Raw genomic sequence first — 16,848 nt, 5'->3', positions numbered from 1 at the left:
TTTGTGGCAGCTACCTTGAATTGCCAGTGTCTTTGTGGCAGCTACCTTGAATTGCCAATTGTGGGACTTGCAGGGAGTTTACTGCAGATGCTGAGGGGTGAGACTCCAGCTGAGGAAGGTGTGCTCATGAACCACCCCTGCACTCCAGTGCAGCTTGGGAGGGCTCCTCAGAGATTCCTGAAATTTGCCAGGCAGGTGGAGAAACACACAGGAGCTGCTTTAAAGCTCTGTAAATGGTAGGTGAGGTGCTGTTCCTCTCCTTTGAAGTATTCCTGTGCCTGTGGCTGGCTCCCCCTCACTGCTGGGGGTCACCTCTGTCACACAGCCCCAGAGACTGGGGCCACCACGTCCCTGCTTTGTGCTCCTGCCACCCTGATCGGGGCTGTGAGGAGGAGATGACAGATTTCTGATCCCCTCTTACCTCCAGACTGTGATGAAAAGAGCAATATTGAGAGAGAGAGACACCTTGCAAAACGTTGCATTTAGTTCTTGGGAATAAAGCTTGTTTCTGCTTTGAGTTTTCCAGCAGCAGATGCAACCTTGTATGGCTTTTATTCACTCCTTTCTCCCTTCTCATGGGTTTAGTTCTCCAGCTACTGATTTCTAGGTGTTCAACTGTCTACATGAGAGAGCAGGAATAAAGGATGAAAAGAGGAGAAATAATTTTAAAAAAAGAACTATGAAAGAGAATAATAGCATTGGGAGTCTGGGAAACCCCACTGGGGGTTTACTGAGAAGGTTAAAACACAGTACAAACAAGAAATAAGTGGTGTGAGAGAAGCAGACGCTGAGGAGGTACTTTGGTAACAGCTGAGTTTAAGCTGTAATGAGAAAAAATGACAAAAGCAGGGAGAAGAAATACAAGAGCGAAAATTGGTTTGTGTATTAAAGTAATTAATTAAAGTAGTAAATGGAGTCTTTAAAATGGAGCCTTTCCTTGCTGTTTCTGGGATGGCATGTGTGTTTTGTTCAGTTGTTGGACTGGGTTTAATGCTTTTTACTGTCAGCTTCTTCCTAGATCTTTGAAAATAAATTATCACATTAACATTTGGATACTTTCAGTACATTGCATTACTTTGATTTGTGCCATAGCCCTTTCCAAGGGGCTGACAACTGTCTGTAGTGCTTGATTTTTTGTGATTGGTGCAACTTGCTTTTCCCATTCCTGGGTTTGTGACAGGAGCTCAGTTTATAGGACTTCCAGAGCTCACACAGTAGCCACCCTGAGTGTGCTGGGAATATTTTACTGCTCCTGTTGTCTTGGTGTGAGGTCTGTTCCTCTTCATGGATCTGTTAAAGCCTGCCTGGTCTGTGTGGCTGGGAATGAAGTGTGTTTTGAGCTCAGTTGGGATGGGTGACCTCTGTGAAAAGGTGCTTGCAGTCCTTGCATCCCTGTTATGTGATGCTTCATGTGTAGTTAAGAACTTTACTGTTGTTTTCAGAATTGTATAGAAGTACTGTGACCAAAATTGTCAAAAAATAGGCTCTGTGTTTTATTTGACAATAAAAGCTAACAAGAAAATATTCACCCAAGTCAACAAATTTAAGAAAGCTTTTCTAAAGCTTCTGTGTTTTGGAAAGTAGGCTGGTGTAATAGAATAACTGCAAAATAATGATTTGCTAAAGAGACTAATGAGCTCAGTTTTCAAGCAGCATTAATGCCGTGTTTAGCTCGGGATTTCCTGTGTGTGCAGCCCTGCAGTCACAGGGCTGTCCCAGCAGGGTGAAAAACGAGCTCTGGAGGGCTGGGATGGAGCTCTGGGCCCGTGGCAGTGAATAATTGCAGAATAGAAGCTCATTGACTAAAGCCTGGTTTACATGGGGCTGAGGCACTGTAGTAAACAGTTTGGATTACTGGGAAGTGATGGATGCTTTTGATTCATATAATTCTTTGGCTAAATCTTGTCAAAAGGAGCTGCATTCTAGAGAAAAGAGAAGTGGTTTTGGAGGCACTGTGGAGAGGAACTTGGTGCATTTTTTTGGGTTTTGGTGTGCTGAGAGTATTTTAGTACTTATGTGACTAAGTGGATATTTATTTTGCCATAATGTGTGTTTGATTAGATTACATCAGCTATAAATACTGGAAGCTCTGAAGCATCTATTTCACTGTCTGTCTCTAATCTTGGCTTTTGAGGAACATTTAATGTCTTGTTGTGGTTACAATTAATCTGCGTGTGTTTTAGCAATTAGTGTTTATGTGCAGCGGGCAGCAGCCAATGCTGGCAACTGTCAATCAGCAGCTGTAGCAGGCTCTGAAAAGGAGTGCAGAAAGCACAAGGTGATTCCCTGCCTGCCTGGTTATCTGGGAATGCAGTTTTGTGGGCAAACACCCTTTGTGGCCTGAGTTATGTGCTGTGATTCCCCATGCAGGCGGTGGGACAGTGGTATTATTGTGGCTGTGATGTGATGAAGCTCTGTTACCTTACCAGTTTAATGGGCTAAAGTTTCATTTGCTTCCTTAACCACTTTTTGTAACAGCTGCTGGTTTTTACTGTCTTGTAGTTTTTCTTTATGTAGGCATGCTGGCTTGTTTTTAAAAAACCTTCATTATCATCTAGAAAAGTGGATATCCTGTGAGCCCCTAACGGAGGGATGACAAAATACATAAAAATTCAAAGCATTTCAATTCTTCTGCTTGGCTAAGATTTAATAAAACTGATAATATGAAATTATACAAGCAAAACACAGATGGAGGAGGGAAAATGGCTTGTTTTAAACAGAGAGCATCTCTGGTAGTACACAGTTATGAACTTCCTACTGTGTTTGTAGCCCCCAGCCTTGGGCATTCCCTACCTCTCCAGGGTGTGGGAGCACTCTGCCTATGATTGCTTTTTCCTTCTTCTTTGCTTTGAGGTTGTTTGTTTTTTTAAGGAACAACTTTCAGCAGTAGGATGTACTGGCAGAACAGTGCAGCTTAGTTAAACCAATCTGAACATGTTCTGGAATCTGATATGCCCTGAGCTGGGACTGGGAAATTTGCTGGCTGCTCCTGGCTCTGCAGGCTGGGCACCTTGAGCGAGTCCCCACGTCTTTCTCAGGCAGCCACCACCTGTGAAATGGAGATAAAAATAATGATCTTCCTTCAGCTGTTTTCCAGGTTACAGGAGGTGGGCACGGTACCAGTGTCCTCATTGGCATTTTTTAATAAGGCTCTGCAGATTAATGCCTTGCCCTGGTTTGAAGTTGTGGAAACCAAGGGCTGGTTTGTCCCCCTCTGCCTCCTCCCTTCTCCTGAGCTTCTGTGCAGGAGTGAGTTTATTGCAGTGCTGTGTGTGGACAACACCTGAATTCCTTGCCCTGAAGAGTGCAAAGTGAATTTATGGAAGCAGTAGGTATTAATTTTGTAAGTGTTCTACCACTGGTTTGAGCTCTAATAGTTCCCTCTTGCATTAAGTAGATTTAAATCTCTTTTAAACTAGGAGGCAATAAAATATTCAGGATCTGTAAAACAGCTTCTTTCTCCACCTGATAGCTCATTATCTGTGCTTTCTCTTTGGATATGGATTTTTTTTCCTTCTCCCTGATAGGAGAAATGCCACAAAGGCATAAGTTTGTTGGGAAGCTTCAGCTCCGTTTGCCAGGTGCTCAGCTGGGCTTTGAGTGTGTCAGCTGTGTTTGCTGCTGCAGATTGTGGAGTAGGTAATTGCAATTTGTTTTATGCACTTTTAAATGGGCTAACAGCCCTTTTTGTGTGTAATTTTTTGTTGTTTCATGTGAAGAATAGAGAGGAGTCTGAGAGTCATTTTTCTTTACACAAAAATACATAAATTATTTAAGCTGATAAGAGAGTCAAAGTTCAAACAACAGAGGCTCTTCAATTAGACCTCCCCAAATATACAACAATAAACTGTGTTTTTGCAGGAAGAAGTTTACTTTATCATAACTTTTGTTTGGTTTTGGTTGGGTTCAGTAATTGATATATTTGTTACTAATATGTTATATTTTTATACAGTTTCTTTGTAGTTACATGTTGTAAAGTGGCTGATCAGTTTGGGTTTTTTTAACTGTAACATTTCTGTATAAAAGCCACTTTGTGAAATATGCTGGTAACCAGTGGTTGCTGTGTATTTTTCAGAAAGTGACCCTAAGGGGTTTATACCCATCACCCCACTATTAGAAGCTGTTTATTACTGGGCTTCTCAAAACCTTCATAATGGGGAAGAAACAAAGAGTGAAAATTTGGGCTAAGTGGAGTGTAAAATTAGGGAGAAAACACAACTTAAACCTTTGAATGTAATTTCACTACTAGCAAACTATCCTGAAATCTTAGTTTAAGATAAATAATCTTATCCAGGCTGTGGATAAAATACACATCCTCTGCCCTGTCTTCATAATGTGTGGTACTGAACTGAAGCCCAGGTGGTGAGGCAGGAGGGAAGGGGCTGGAAAAACAGAACCCCAGGGTGTGGGGCAGGAAAAGGGTTCAGTAATTGATATATTTGTTACTAATGTGTTATATTTTTATACCGTTTCTTTATAGTTATATAGTTTGTTATATGTTGTAAAGTGGCTGATCAGTTTGGGGTTTTTTTACTGTAACGTTTCTGTATAAAACCCATCCTGTGATATATGCTGGAAACCAATGGTTGCTATGTATTTTTCAGAATCCCAAGGGATTTATACTCAGTACTCCACTTTTAGAGGCTGTTTATTACTGAGTTTCTCAAAACCTTCATCATGGGGAAGAAGCAAAGAGTAAAAATTTGGGCTAAGTGGAGAGAAGTGTTTTTTCTCCCTAAAATTAGGGAGAAAACACAATTTAAACCTCTGAATGTAATTTCAGCACTAGCAAACTATCCTGAAATCTTAATTTAAGATAAATAAGTAGTCTTATCCAGGCTGTGGATAAAATACACATCCTCTGCCCTGTCTTCAATGGTGTGTGGTACTGAACTGAAGCCCGGGTGGTGAGGCAGGAGGGAAAGGGCTGGAAAAACAGAACCCCCGGGTGTGGGGCAGGAAAAGGGGGATGAGGCAGGAAAAGGGGGGTGAGGGCAGGAAAAGGGGGCTGAGGGCAGCACTCCCGTGCAAAGCAAAGCCAGCAGAAGCGTTGCTGCCTTCCTGGCTGTGCTCGTGCCCCGCGGTGGGGCCGCTCCCGCAGTTCCCCCCGTCTCTGACCGCGTCTCCCCCGCTGCAGGCGCCGATGCGGCCGGGACGGAGCCCAGCAGCTCGGACAGCCGGGTGGAGCGGCCGGAGCCCTACAGCAACGTGGAGGAGGCGCTGCTGGCGGGGGAGTCCAGCTACATCCAGCAGCCCCTGACTCCGGACAAGGAGGATGCGCTGCAGGCAGCCACTGTCGCCAACCTGCGTGCGGCTCTGATGAGCAAGAACAGTTTGCTGTCGCTGAAAGCCGACATGCTGAGCGAGGACAGCTCGCTGCTCTTCGAGTACCTCCCCAAAGGCACCCACTCGCTCTCCCGTAAGTTGGCCTTCTTCTGGTTTTTTTTTTCCTATATTTTTTATTTTTTAGTGTTGCTTTAAGGGAAATCTTTAGCGAGAAGAAAATAGAGGTCACCGCCTTGTTTGTTAATGCTGGTGTGTTTATATCCAGGTTTAAGTCCTGCTTAATCCCACTTTCCATAAAATATGGAAACTTTAGTCTGATATTGATCCAGCTTTGTTGTTAACTGCTGGTCATAGAAGAAAATACTCAGCCTGTAGTGCTTGCCCTGAGATTTCTGTTTGGCTCGTTTGCACAGTGGTACTTACAAACAAAACACAAAGTATTTGAGTCGTTATGGGAAAGGTTTTGAATCCAAACTTGATTGATGTTGAACAGCTTGAAGCTTGCACCTGTGTCTGTGGGAACAATTGGGATGTTGTAGATTGCATGATCTTTACTTCTTGCAGTTTAATTTTAGACCTGCAAGTAGTGAGCAGCTATTGATTTTGTTGTACTTGCACCTGGAAATGAATGTTTTTCTACTGGTGTTCTGTTGGAGACAGCCGATGTGAACCATTAGGTGTGGACAGCTGATTTTTCAGCATATTTTTGTGTTTTCTTCATTGTAGCCTGATTCTCTAGTGCATAAAGGAAGAAATTATTAATGCTGTATTTTAGTAATGCTCTGAGAAGGTCCATAATTTGTGAAATGGAATAGAGCAAGCAACAGTTTTCTGAATATTACATGTTAATTTCCAGAAGAAAAAGTTTATCTATGCTGAGAAAACTGACCAAGTAAATAGAATGAAAGGTCACTTAGGATACCTATTATTCTATTTTCTTTTGGTTTCCTCAATGGGAAAAGATAGATAACTTTAATGGTCATAGAAGTAGAGAATGAATCACAGAATTGCAGAATGCTTTGGGTTGGAAGGGACTTTGAAGATCATATTTTTCCAGCCCCTTGTCATGGGCAGGGACACTTTCCACTAGACCAGGGTGCTCCCAACCCCATCCAAGTGGCCAGCTGACCCCTGGAGTTGTGTGACAAAGGGAAATAATTGCACAATGCAGTGTCAAACTTAGTGTCTCTTTTCACTTCTTGTGTCTGAACAGTGGGATTGGTTTTTTAAAAAAATCCAAGAACCTTCAAGTTTCTGTGCCTTATTCTGTAGCTTAAATATTTGTGGGGAATGGCTGGTGCAGGGTTCTGGTTTCTTTCACAGTAACTCACTTCCCGAAGGATCTCCAGTTAAATCAGATTTAGATGGTTCAGATTGGGCTGCAGGGTTGAAAATCCCTCAGTTGCAGTGGAGCAGCACAGATGTGGCTCAGTTCAGTGGCAGGGTGCCCTGAGCTGGCCCAGGGAGGGGTGGGAGCCTGGGTCAGTGTGTGACTGTGGGTGATGGATGCACCACAGCTTCGGGTCTGTGGCTCCTGACAGGTGAAATCAGTAATTTCATCTTCTGTCTTGATAAATTGGAATAATGGCAGGGCTGCCCTCTATCCATCATCCTTCTCCTTGTTGGAGGATTTTAGGTTGTACTTAAAAACTGCAGCACCACTTGACATAAGATAAATGTGTACAAAGCAGTCATAAATCCAGGTTAAAAATTAGAGATTGCCCAACCACCTGAGAAGCAGAGCTTGAGGAGGGGCATGGTACAGCAGGAGACAGCTGGGTTTAAAATAAAGCTTGATACAGGTAGAAAAGGGGGTAGTTGATATCTCACCGAGGGGTGCCATGGCCCAGAGGTCCTGTCCAGCCTGTATTTAAGGTCCTTATTTTCCAGTCTTCTCACTGTTACTTGAATTTCATTCAGCTGAGCTTCAATTATCTCATCTTCATGGAAGCAAAGTGAAATGCCCAAGTCAAAAGGAAGGCTGCCTGCTTGGTCTGTAGCTCTCACAGCAGTCAGGGATGTGGCTGTGGCCTGGTAAGAGGATTTTTATAGAAGCCAGGAGTTAAGAGACATATTTTTCTTTCATCTTATTCAGATTCACAGGTATCAATTTATTTTAGTCCCTTGAAAAAGATCTTGTGATATAAGATTCCCTTTTAAGTGGTCATTACTGAATACAACAGAACATCAAGTTTGATGAGAATTTTCAGTGTATAAAATGACAGTGAAGCAAGTGGTAGGAAGATGGTGGAGATGTAAAAGCACAGTCTAGGTTGGTGCTGGCTTTGTAGGTGTTTTTGACATTTTTCTTCAAAAACAATTTGAGGATGTTGAGTCATTTTAAGTCCTGTGTTATATTTAAAAAAAAAAAGGAGGAGTAAGTAGGTAGGAGCACACTGAAAAAGCCTGAATTTAACAAGACAACCAAACCCAGCAGTTTTCATCTGTCTTGGTTTGAAAAGAAATGCACTAATTTCAGGGATTATAAGTGATCAGTCTCTCTGACTGTAAAGAAGTGAAGTGTTTTTTAATCTTGGCTGCTATCACTGGATTATCTTCTCTTAGAAAGCACTGCAGTACATAAGTGCCTGAAGGAGCAGTATTCAGGTTTTGTTTTGATTTTTTTCTTCCTGAAGGATAAAGGACTTAATGGAGGTGGACAGATGCAAAGAGGGTGTTAAACATGTTTAAAATTTGGATGAGCCATTTCTAAAGGGGATATTATTCTCCAAGTTACTGCACACATTAAAAGTTTTCACTTGATCTTCCACATAATTCTTCCTGTTTTAAAAATTAGAGGATATCCCAAGGTTTTCATTTTACCACGTGTTCTTTTTAACTAATTTATTATCTGATCATATGAGGTATGAACTTGTCATTCTGCTGGTGGAAAATGAAGCCCAGAATGTGTGTGTGGGGGTGTTGTATCACTATGGTGAATTTCTGAAGTTAGCCAGTTCAAACTCATTTAAAATCAGAAGGGAAAATTTAAATACCTTGCCATTTGGGTAGCACAGTTGCCAGATAACCTGCAGCTGAAGGGCTCTGAGAGTTTGATGTTCATGATGTGTGATCAAGATTGACGTTGTTCATATGCTGCTCAGAAACCTGGAACACTCAGATTTTGCAGAAAAAAAATGTGTGAGTTACTCATGGGTAACACCGAGGCTGTCTGGGGAACTCTTGGTTACTGAACCTGCCTGGGTTATTGCTGGGGATGCCTTTCAGATAAGATATCATGAGAGTTTTCCTGCTCTTGCCATGTTTTCCTGGTTTGTCTCCAAAAGCAGGTGGTTGTTGTGTGATTTCCACTCTGCTCTGCAGAGCTCCTTGGTTTAATAACGTGTTTTATTTCATTTATGAGCCTGAACTTTGGTAGCATTGTTCCACATGGTTACATCACGCAGCCAGAAGTCTCAAAGGCTTCAGTCGAATGTTTTGAGATGGTTTTGCCAAGTATAATCGAGAGAAGGAGAATTTTAATTTTCATCAGAAAATGAGGTGGTTAGTTTGCATCCTTGTTTTCTCATTAAAAAAAAAAGAAAACTTTCAGATCGTTGTGGGGGGACGACTCCCTTAAAGGGTGACTTCCACATTTCAGAATAGCATATTTGAAGGCTTTTTTATATGTCTAAGTTTGGCTTTTCCTGTTTACCCTGTGGCATCTGAAACTGTTTATAGAAGCAATTCCTATGAAGCTTCCAGTCCAAGTGATTACGTGGTACACAGAGCCCTTTTCTTTTGGGCAAACCAGCTAATAGGTTATTTTTAGTTAGTGGTTCATTGGAGCCAATAATTTATCCTTGCACTGAATGTTAAGAAATACATTTTACACAGTGGTCAACTTTCCCAGGAAGAAGTTAAAGGTATTCAGTTTGGTGTGGAATTTTCATACATGGTAAAAGAAGATTTAGGGGAGAATGGATGCAATTTTAAATGAGATACAATAACTTTGCCTCTTTTCCACAATATTTTACTGTCCAGCGGTCACAAGAATTCTGTATTCACACAAATATTGCTAAACCCTTACTTCATTTTCTGTGTGCAGAGCTGACTGAAGGAAAGTTGGTTTGATTCCTGATTTAGAAGTTAAAATACTTTTGCTTAAAATTCATTCTAGTACAAGTTTAGGAGGGAAAAAGGTTTCTCACAGTACAAGTCAGAACTGACATAAATCTATGTTCTTGTGTACAAAATGTGGGTCATTGATGTGGGTTTCTCTCTTCTTGTGTTACTTGCAGTTGTTGAAACCAAATAAATACTGATTATTGTTTGAAAACTCACCTTTGTTGTGTTGTACATCTTTGTATGTTTGTATACCTTGGATGATAGTTTATTGCTTCTCTGTGCTATATTTCATTGCTTGTTCATTAGCCTTAGTTTTTGCTTTAAGTGCAGAGGTTTTTTGGAACCTGTGAAACTCTGGGAAGGTGCTAATAAAGAATTCATCAAGCCAGGCCCCACTGGTTTATCTTTACTGTGTGCTAAAATACCATTAGTTCAAAGAATTGTAACCCAGAGATGCCTTTGGGGCAGTTTGAATCGGTTTGGGATGTTCAGGGGTAAAAAAAAAGAATCTGTGTCTGTGTAGGCAGGAATTCTGCCATGGACCTGTAGAGCTGGATTCCTGGTAATAGTTTCTAACAGGAAATACTGATGAATTCCTTTTTCCCCCTGAATTCTTTTCCTATCTTGAATTTCTGGTATTTTGTTGTCCTACATTAAAATGATGACAGCAGCAGATGAGCAGCACCTGAAGGAAACCATGGAGCTTTGTTATCCCAGCTGAACAGCGTTAACTCAGCTGGGAAAGATATTGATCTGCCATCAAAGCAGAGGAAAGCAAATCAAACATCCAGCTTGTGGCACAAGAGCAGAATTTCCTTTGATGGCTGATAAAAAAGTAAGGTTTGGGATTGTTCACATTTTGAAACTTGGTGTGGTTTCACTCGAGTGCTTTGTTGTCACCGAGATCACAGCACATTGTATTCGGACACAGTGTAAACTGTGACTTGTTGTTTGTAGCTGCATTAAAAACTGGGAGTTTTATATCCCTGAAGGTTTCCATCAGACTCTTTTTTGCTGGAAATGAAAAAGCCTTTAGGGCATTGAGTGCTTTAAATATGAATTTGTTTATTTTATGCCATATTTGCTTCTGGTTTTGCCACCTTGCATTTCAAAAAGAACAAACTACTCAGTATGTCAATCCAATATTCAGTCAAGGCATGTGCTAAAGTTTGTACAATAATTTATAGTGTACAGTGATATTGATGACATCGTCTTTATTTGTATTTAGCTTTGCCATTGATCCTCAGGGCAGTTTCTGGAATATTGTTTTCCATTTGGCTGTTGCTACAGTGTAGGCGAGGGCTGGACACAGCAAGTTTTCCTTTTGAATGATGGGAGATTTTTAGACTGTAATGACTGTCAGGTATAATCGAACAGTTTTGTACAAATATTTGAACCTCCATCCTTGCTAAATAGAGAGTGACAGGAATCCTTTTTTCCATCTTTTGTAAAGCACTTTGAGATCAAGTACTGACAGTCCAATATTAAATAAACCACCACGGACAGATCTTGAGATCTGAACCTGTGACATAAACTTTCAAGAAAGTTAGTGGAATGAAGCTTGATGTTTCCTTAAAGGTGGAAGTGTATGTGTTCAGAATGATGCTTCTCCAAGAGAAATGTGGATATTTGTGCTGCACTGTGCTCCTTTCTCCCGACGGACTCTGTAGTGACCGAGCCCTGCGACGTCACTCCAGTACACACAGACATTTGGGTGGGGAGGCTGGTTTAAAAAAAAACAACCAACCCATCAACCAGAAAGACCAAAAGCCTGGCATCCCTGTCCTGCTGCATTCCCTCCCACTGACAGAAGATGAGCTGCGAGTGCTGGGGCGCTGCCTTTGCGAGGCCGTTTTTAAAGCCACCAGCTGGTGCTCGTTCACGTGGGTGAGATTCGTTTCCTGTGTTCCCCAGGGCCTGGCACCAGCTCGAATCCCTCAAGGGGTGAAAGTGATGGCAAAGTGGAAGCACCATCTCCCCCGCTGCCTTCAGCACACCTTGCCACTCAGAGCCCCACCAGGATCTGCTCTTCTGGTGAAATGTCACCAGAAACTGGGATAAAAGGAGAGGTGCCTTCCTCAACCCAGGTAAGATTGGGGGGGGTGGAAAGGGGGAAATACAAAGAATTTGAAATGCAAAGGTGTCTGTTTGATCAAATCCTTCCCAGTTAGGAGTATTTTGAAAGATCTGATACCTTATACTTTAATCTGTGAGCTTTTTTTAAAAAAAATACAGGTTGTTTTAAAACTAGAAGTCTGTTGAGGGTCAGGACTGGTGCTGTCCCAATTTTAGTCTTTCCATCTTACCTCAACAGAACTTCTGTTCAAAAACCTCTGAGTTTTTTAAACATGAATGCCCTTTTTATTGTGAATCTCTTCATTTGCACAACATTGCACACTAGCATGTAATAATGGCATGAGACCTCATCTACCCATTGCTCACTTCTGGTGTTGGGCATTTGGGTTTCTTGTAACTGTCTAAATTCAGACAGAAGTGGGCTGGCTCTCTATTACAGAAGTTTTGACCTAAAATCCATAGCTTTCTGCAGCATTTCTTGTTCTTAATATTTTTGAACGATACTCGATTAAACAAATGGGTGGAAAACAGATTTTGCTTTGCCATCCCTGTAGAGCAAAGTGAGCTGGTCTGCATAGACCTGCCGGGGCTGCAGCACGCCTCTGCCTCATACAGGGCTGCCATCTGCCACACGCTGGCATATCGCAAAGGATTTATAAGAAAAAAAAAGATAAAATCAGCTTCTAGTTAGAATTTGGATCAGCAGTGCCAGAGGGCATTGCAGAAGAGGAGCTATGCAGAAGGTGTTTGTGTTCTACTGACTCTTCTGTGTGGAAAGGAAAAGTACCTGTGAAGGGCTAAGGGAGAATTTTCCAGTTCTGTTGTATCAGCTAAAAATATCCTGTCCAGCATTTCCCACTGGCCTGAGTGGGAGCTACAGATGTTTAGTGAGACTGGAAATTGAGTAGTTATCCAAGTCTTAAACAGGGATGTTGATTACTGTCTTCAAAACACCGAATGATAAGGTGTTTTGAGGCAAGATAAAGGCCCAGTTCACTGCTCCAGCAGTGAAAGCTTTGTAAAGGCACTTTGAGGTGTCAGGCCAAACGACTGAGCCTCCCTTGGAGAAGGGACGAAGGCAATGATGGGAGTCAGAGCTCTGCCTATGGGAAAGCTTCTTGTCAATGCCTGCCCTAACTTCCCTGTGCTTTTCCTTTCCTTTCCAGGCAGCCTTTGATAGATTGCTGGCACTTTGGCAGTTTGATAACTCTGACTCAGGTAAGCAGAGAGAAAAATACACCTTTAAACTGTCATTATTTTATACCAGAAGAGGCTGATCCGTGCGTGTGTACCCGTGGTCCTGTTTCAGATTCCAGTTTCCCAAGATCTGAAGACACAGACGTCACCTCAGATGGGACCTTGCTGGACTCAGCCCTGGCCACGAGGCTGACCTGTGGCTTCTGCAGGAGGGTGTTCCAGCGTGCTGAGGAGCTGCAGGAGCACATCCACAAGCACACCCTCTCCATGCTGCTCCCGCTCGACTGCTCCCAGCCCGGCCTCACCACCGGCCAGCTCGGCCGCTTCCAGTGCTCCAAGTGCCCCGCCAGCTTCACCCTGAAATCCAACATGGAGCGGCACGAGAAGACCATCCACTGCCACTGTAAGAAGATGCAGTGTCCTCACTGTGCCAAGCTGTTTCGGGACAAGACAGACTTAAAGCGGCACCTTCTGTCCGTGCACTCGAGCGAGCGCGCCTTGGTCTGTCTCTGCTGTGGGAAGGGCTTCGGAACCCAGAAGAGCCTCAGTAGCCACCTGAAAATGTGTTCCCTGGGCTCTGCCCACCTGGCTGGGCTGGAGCTTATGGACAGTGTAGGGCCAAGCCAGGATCCTGAGGATGCATAGCTGCTGTTGTTGTTGTATACAAGATGCTTCCTCGAACTAGGAAAAGCAAATTGTGCCATAGTTCTTGTGCTGCAAATAAATGTTCACAGGTGTAATTTCATAGAGTGATTCCCCAAAGGTGATCAGTTGGGGCTGTGCTGGTTCCAGGTGCTGGTTCCAGATGCTGTGTCACTGCAGCCTTGTGGCAATTTTTGTGCAAAGATAACTTTTTTTGGGTCCATAAAACGGGCATTTCGACTGTTTTATTGGAGTGCTCATTCTGTGTTCTGACACTTCCTTGAACTGCTTTATCAGTTGATCTCAAAGTGCTTTATAAAAGAAATAGGGATGTTTTCCTCCAATTCCTCTGGAAAATAACATCCCTCAGGTTGTTGAAAGTGCTAGCAATAGAATTAATAATAGAATTCAATTCTGAGTTCTGCTCTAGTGCTCTGTCCATTAGACCATTTGGGCATTCCAGGGATTTTCACTGTGAACCTAGGAGCTGTGGAAGCACAGGGTTGCTGTTTGTAAAGTGGTTTTCTATATCTTTCAAAGGAGTAAAATACACTGCTTGTTCATATGTCCAGTAGGGTATGTTACTTGGGCTTGAAAGTTGTTGCAAGGCTTGCATCTTTTATTGATATTGTATTTCAGTACTTTCAGGGCTTTTTTAAAATAACATGCTGGAGTTTGGCTGTGGTTTGCAGGGATTCTGTACATTTTTGTGACTCTTTTGGTTTATACACTGTAATTAAGTTAGCCAGGCTGAGTGTGGAGGTGTTGAAACAGAGGAAGGAGGCTTTACATAAATTTAATTGTAACTTGGGGTGTGCATACAGAATCAGTAATGGCTGCTCCTGGTGGGTAGAAATCTGTAATTCCTGTTTCATTCTATGAAATTCACTTATTTTTTTAAAAAATTAAATACTTGTGTGTCTATTGCTATATATTTACATACAAAACCAGATTATGCTAACTGTGAAATGAAAGTAGCATAATTAAGAGCAGTGCTTCCCAGCTGCTCTGTGTGCAGCACAGCTTGTCAGCATGTGGGGTTTCTTTCCTCAGTGTGAGACAGCTGAGGAGAAAAAAAAAACCAACTTCCACAAATGTTCTCTGGAGTTCTTCAGGGAAGTTCTTTCTCATTATGCTGTTGCATCTCAGGGGGACAAAAATGAGCAATACTTAGTTGTGCACAATGTGGACTTAGTGAGGAGCTTCTTCCCAGCCCTTTCCTATGGAAAGGTGAATGAGAGCCCACCAGGACCTGCTGCCCTTGGGCTTGTGGAGGAGGAACAGGAGCTCTGCTCCACCTGATCCTGCTGGGAGCTGCAGCTTCAGGGACACAGCTCCGTGCCACGCCAGGGCTGGGAAGCTGGAGTTTCCCTGCTTGGCTTAGCTCTTACCCTTTATTTGATCATTCTGCAGTCAGAACTGAGGATAAGTTCCCATGTAATCACTGTAGTACTCTTTAATCATTTAGGTTTAGATGCTATGCTTTTTGCAAAGTCAGGTTCATTTTTTCCGCTCTCGTTCCTGTTGACATCTTTGGCATGGGAGATCTCGGCTGTCTGGGAGTGTGTGTAGCTTTTACTGTCAGCTTCCCTTTTGACAGATGTCAGAGTAATTGCCTCATGATTTATTTTGCTCTTAAATAATCAGCTAGTGAGAAAGGAGGAAGCTGAGCCAGAAAACAAAGTTGTAACCCGATGAATCTTATCTGGAAATTTGGGAGCAGCAGGGAAGGATTTGTCTGACTTGGGAAAGTAAGATGCCAGCAAAAGCAATTTCAGCAAACTTTAAAAAGTTTCATTACATAATAATAGTTAATGAGGTTTCATGTTTGCTGATTTTTCTTGTATTTTAGAATTTAATTAAACAGAGAATTCTTTTTCTGCTGTCTCTGATAGAGGTTTTAGTAGTATTTTCCTTGGCCTGTGCATCAGAGTGCTTCCTGACTTCAGCACTGGGAATTTCCAGTGCTTCCCTTCAGGATCAGGACTAGGTTTTTTAAATTGTTAGAACTGAAGGGTATAACAGGGCAGAGCTTTATTGGGTTTTTGTAGGACAGGTGCTAGAAGCAGGATTTTACTGTTAGGAAATAGCATGGGAAGCTGATGGGAGGTGTGAGTCTGACAGTTAAATTGAACCTTCCTATTTATAACCTTAAATATAAAGGGGATTTAGCGGACAAGAATTCTCCTGAAGTTTGTGAGTTCTTTCTAATAACCCAAAGAATGGAGTATGTTAGTGATTATTAACTAGGTGACAGTTTACAGAGTTACTCCAGAGCAGCTCCATCAGGCATCATAATGCATTTCCTTCACTCTCAGGGATGTAGGAACCTGTGTCCTTTAGCAGCCTCAGTGAAACAGGTTACTTGAGATGACAATACCAAAGATTTTTTCCCAAGCATTATTGTGTTGGTTTTAAAAACACACATTTCCATAAATATTTTAGTGGCATTAAGGACACAGATTTTTACTGTGTCACTGTTTCTATTTCCTTCTCCATTTCTTGGTGCTGTGTCCAGGAGCTCTTTACCCATGGTGCTGCTGTTTATCACCTCGATGATCATGTTAAAGATGATTTCTTAGGACCTTAATGCTGCTGCACTTAATGCTGCTATAAAATATTGTTGTTTAGACAAAGGATGATTCTCATACCAAAGCTGGTATTTATGCATTAAATAGATTTACTGTGGGGGCATATATTTTACAGGACTGTGAAAATGTTAATGCTGCAATATGCAATTATTTTTCTGACCATGCTGCTGTTTTTGAGGTGTTTCCTTCTGTAGATACCAGAACTAAATATGTGGCTATTTGGTGCAAAAATAGTTTTCAATAAAACTATAGCTGCAAAGAGTGCTCTGTGAGTATTTTTAAATACAGAAGCTGAAAATATTGTTTTTGTGTGATTTAAGCTGAATGCAGGCATGAGGGATCTTGGACAGAATCAGGAATAGGCTGTTGGGAATCCATGGATGTGTTGGAAGCAGGTGGCTGGGGAGGAGCCTGCTGGGGGTGCAGCTCATGCTCCCAGCCTTGGGTGTTGCCTTTTCAGCTTTGCAGCAGCTCAGCCCTGAAGGGAAGGGAGAGGTGAGCAGGAAACAGGAGCAGGCACTGAGGGAACAGCAGGATCAGCCCAGTGATGTAGGAATAGGGGATTTCTGGGTTTCTCTCCTTTTTCTTCATGCTCCCAGGATCTGGTTGCTGTCAGGGTGTCCAGTCAGTGTTTCCCAGTGGCTCTGTGTCTCTGCATGTGTGTGGTGTGGAGCAGGACTGGAGGAAGGAGGGTTTGTGTCCCCTCTTGACTCCCCGTGCTCAGTTTCCAGCTTGCTCACCTTTCTACTCTCCATAGTGACAAGGTTGTTACAAATGTGTGGCCTGTCACCAACATCAAGTGGTTAAAAAATCAGACTGGAAATGAATTTATAATAAATAGCTTTGTATGATAAAATTGCTGCCTGCTGTAGGAAAACGTGGGCTCCTTGCCTCTGAATGTATAGATGAGGGAGTGTCAAACCCTAGGAGAAAATTTTAAAAAATTAATTTCCTGTAATAAAAGACAAAGAATTTTCATATTCTAGTT

General features: G+C 42.3%; 1 protein-coding gene across 3 annotated transcripts in view; it reads left to right on the top strand.

Annotated features, from left to right (window-relative positions):
* Positions 1–16,848, top strand: part of ZBTB46 (zinc finger and BTB domain containing 46) — a 48,364-nt gene that overhangs the window by 26,607 nt on the left and 4,909 nt on the right. For 2 of the 3 annotated variants that reach the window (XM_066561581.1, XM_066561580.1), the window contains exons 6-9: positions 5,138–5,419; positions 11,269–11,441; positions 12,597–12,648; positions 12,740–13,030. In XM_066561581.1, the coding sequence (XP_066417678.1) occupies positions 5,138–5,419; positions 11,269–11,441; positions 12,597–12,648; positions 12,740–13,030 (798 nt within the window). The remainder of the gene's footprint in view (positions 1–5,137; positions 5,420–11,268; positions 11,442–12,596; positions 12,649–12,739; positions 13,031–16,848) is intronic. The other variant, XM_066561582.1, reaches the window with a different exon arrangement.

The sequence above is a fragment of the Molothrus aeneus genome, chromosome 17, assembly GCF_037042795.1.
Source record: "Molothrus aeneus isolate 106 chromosome 17, BPBGC_Maene_1.0, whole genome shotgun sequence".
In the NCBI taxonomy this organism is placed as follows: domain Eukaryota; kingdom Metazoa; phylum Chordata; class Aves; order Passeriformes; family Icteridae; genus Molothrus; species Molothrus aeneus.
Note: the sequence above shows the minus strand (reverse complement) of the source record. Positions and strands in the feature narration are given on the sequence as shown.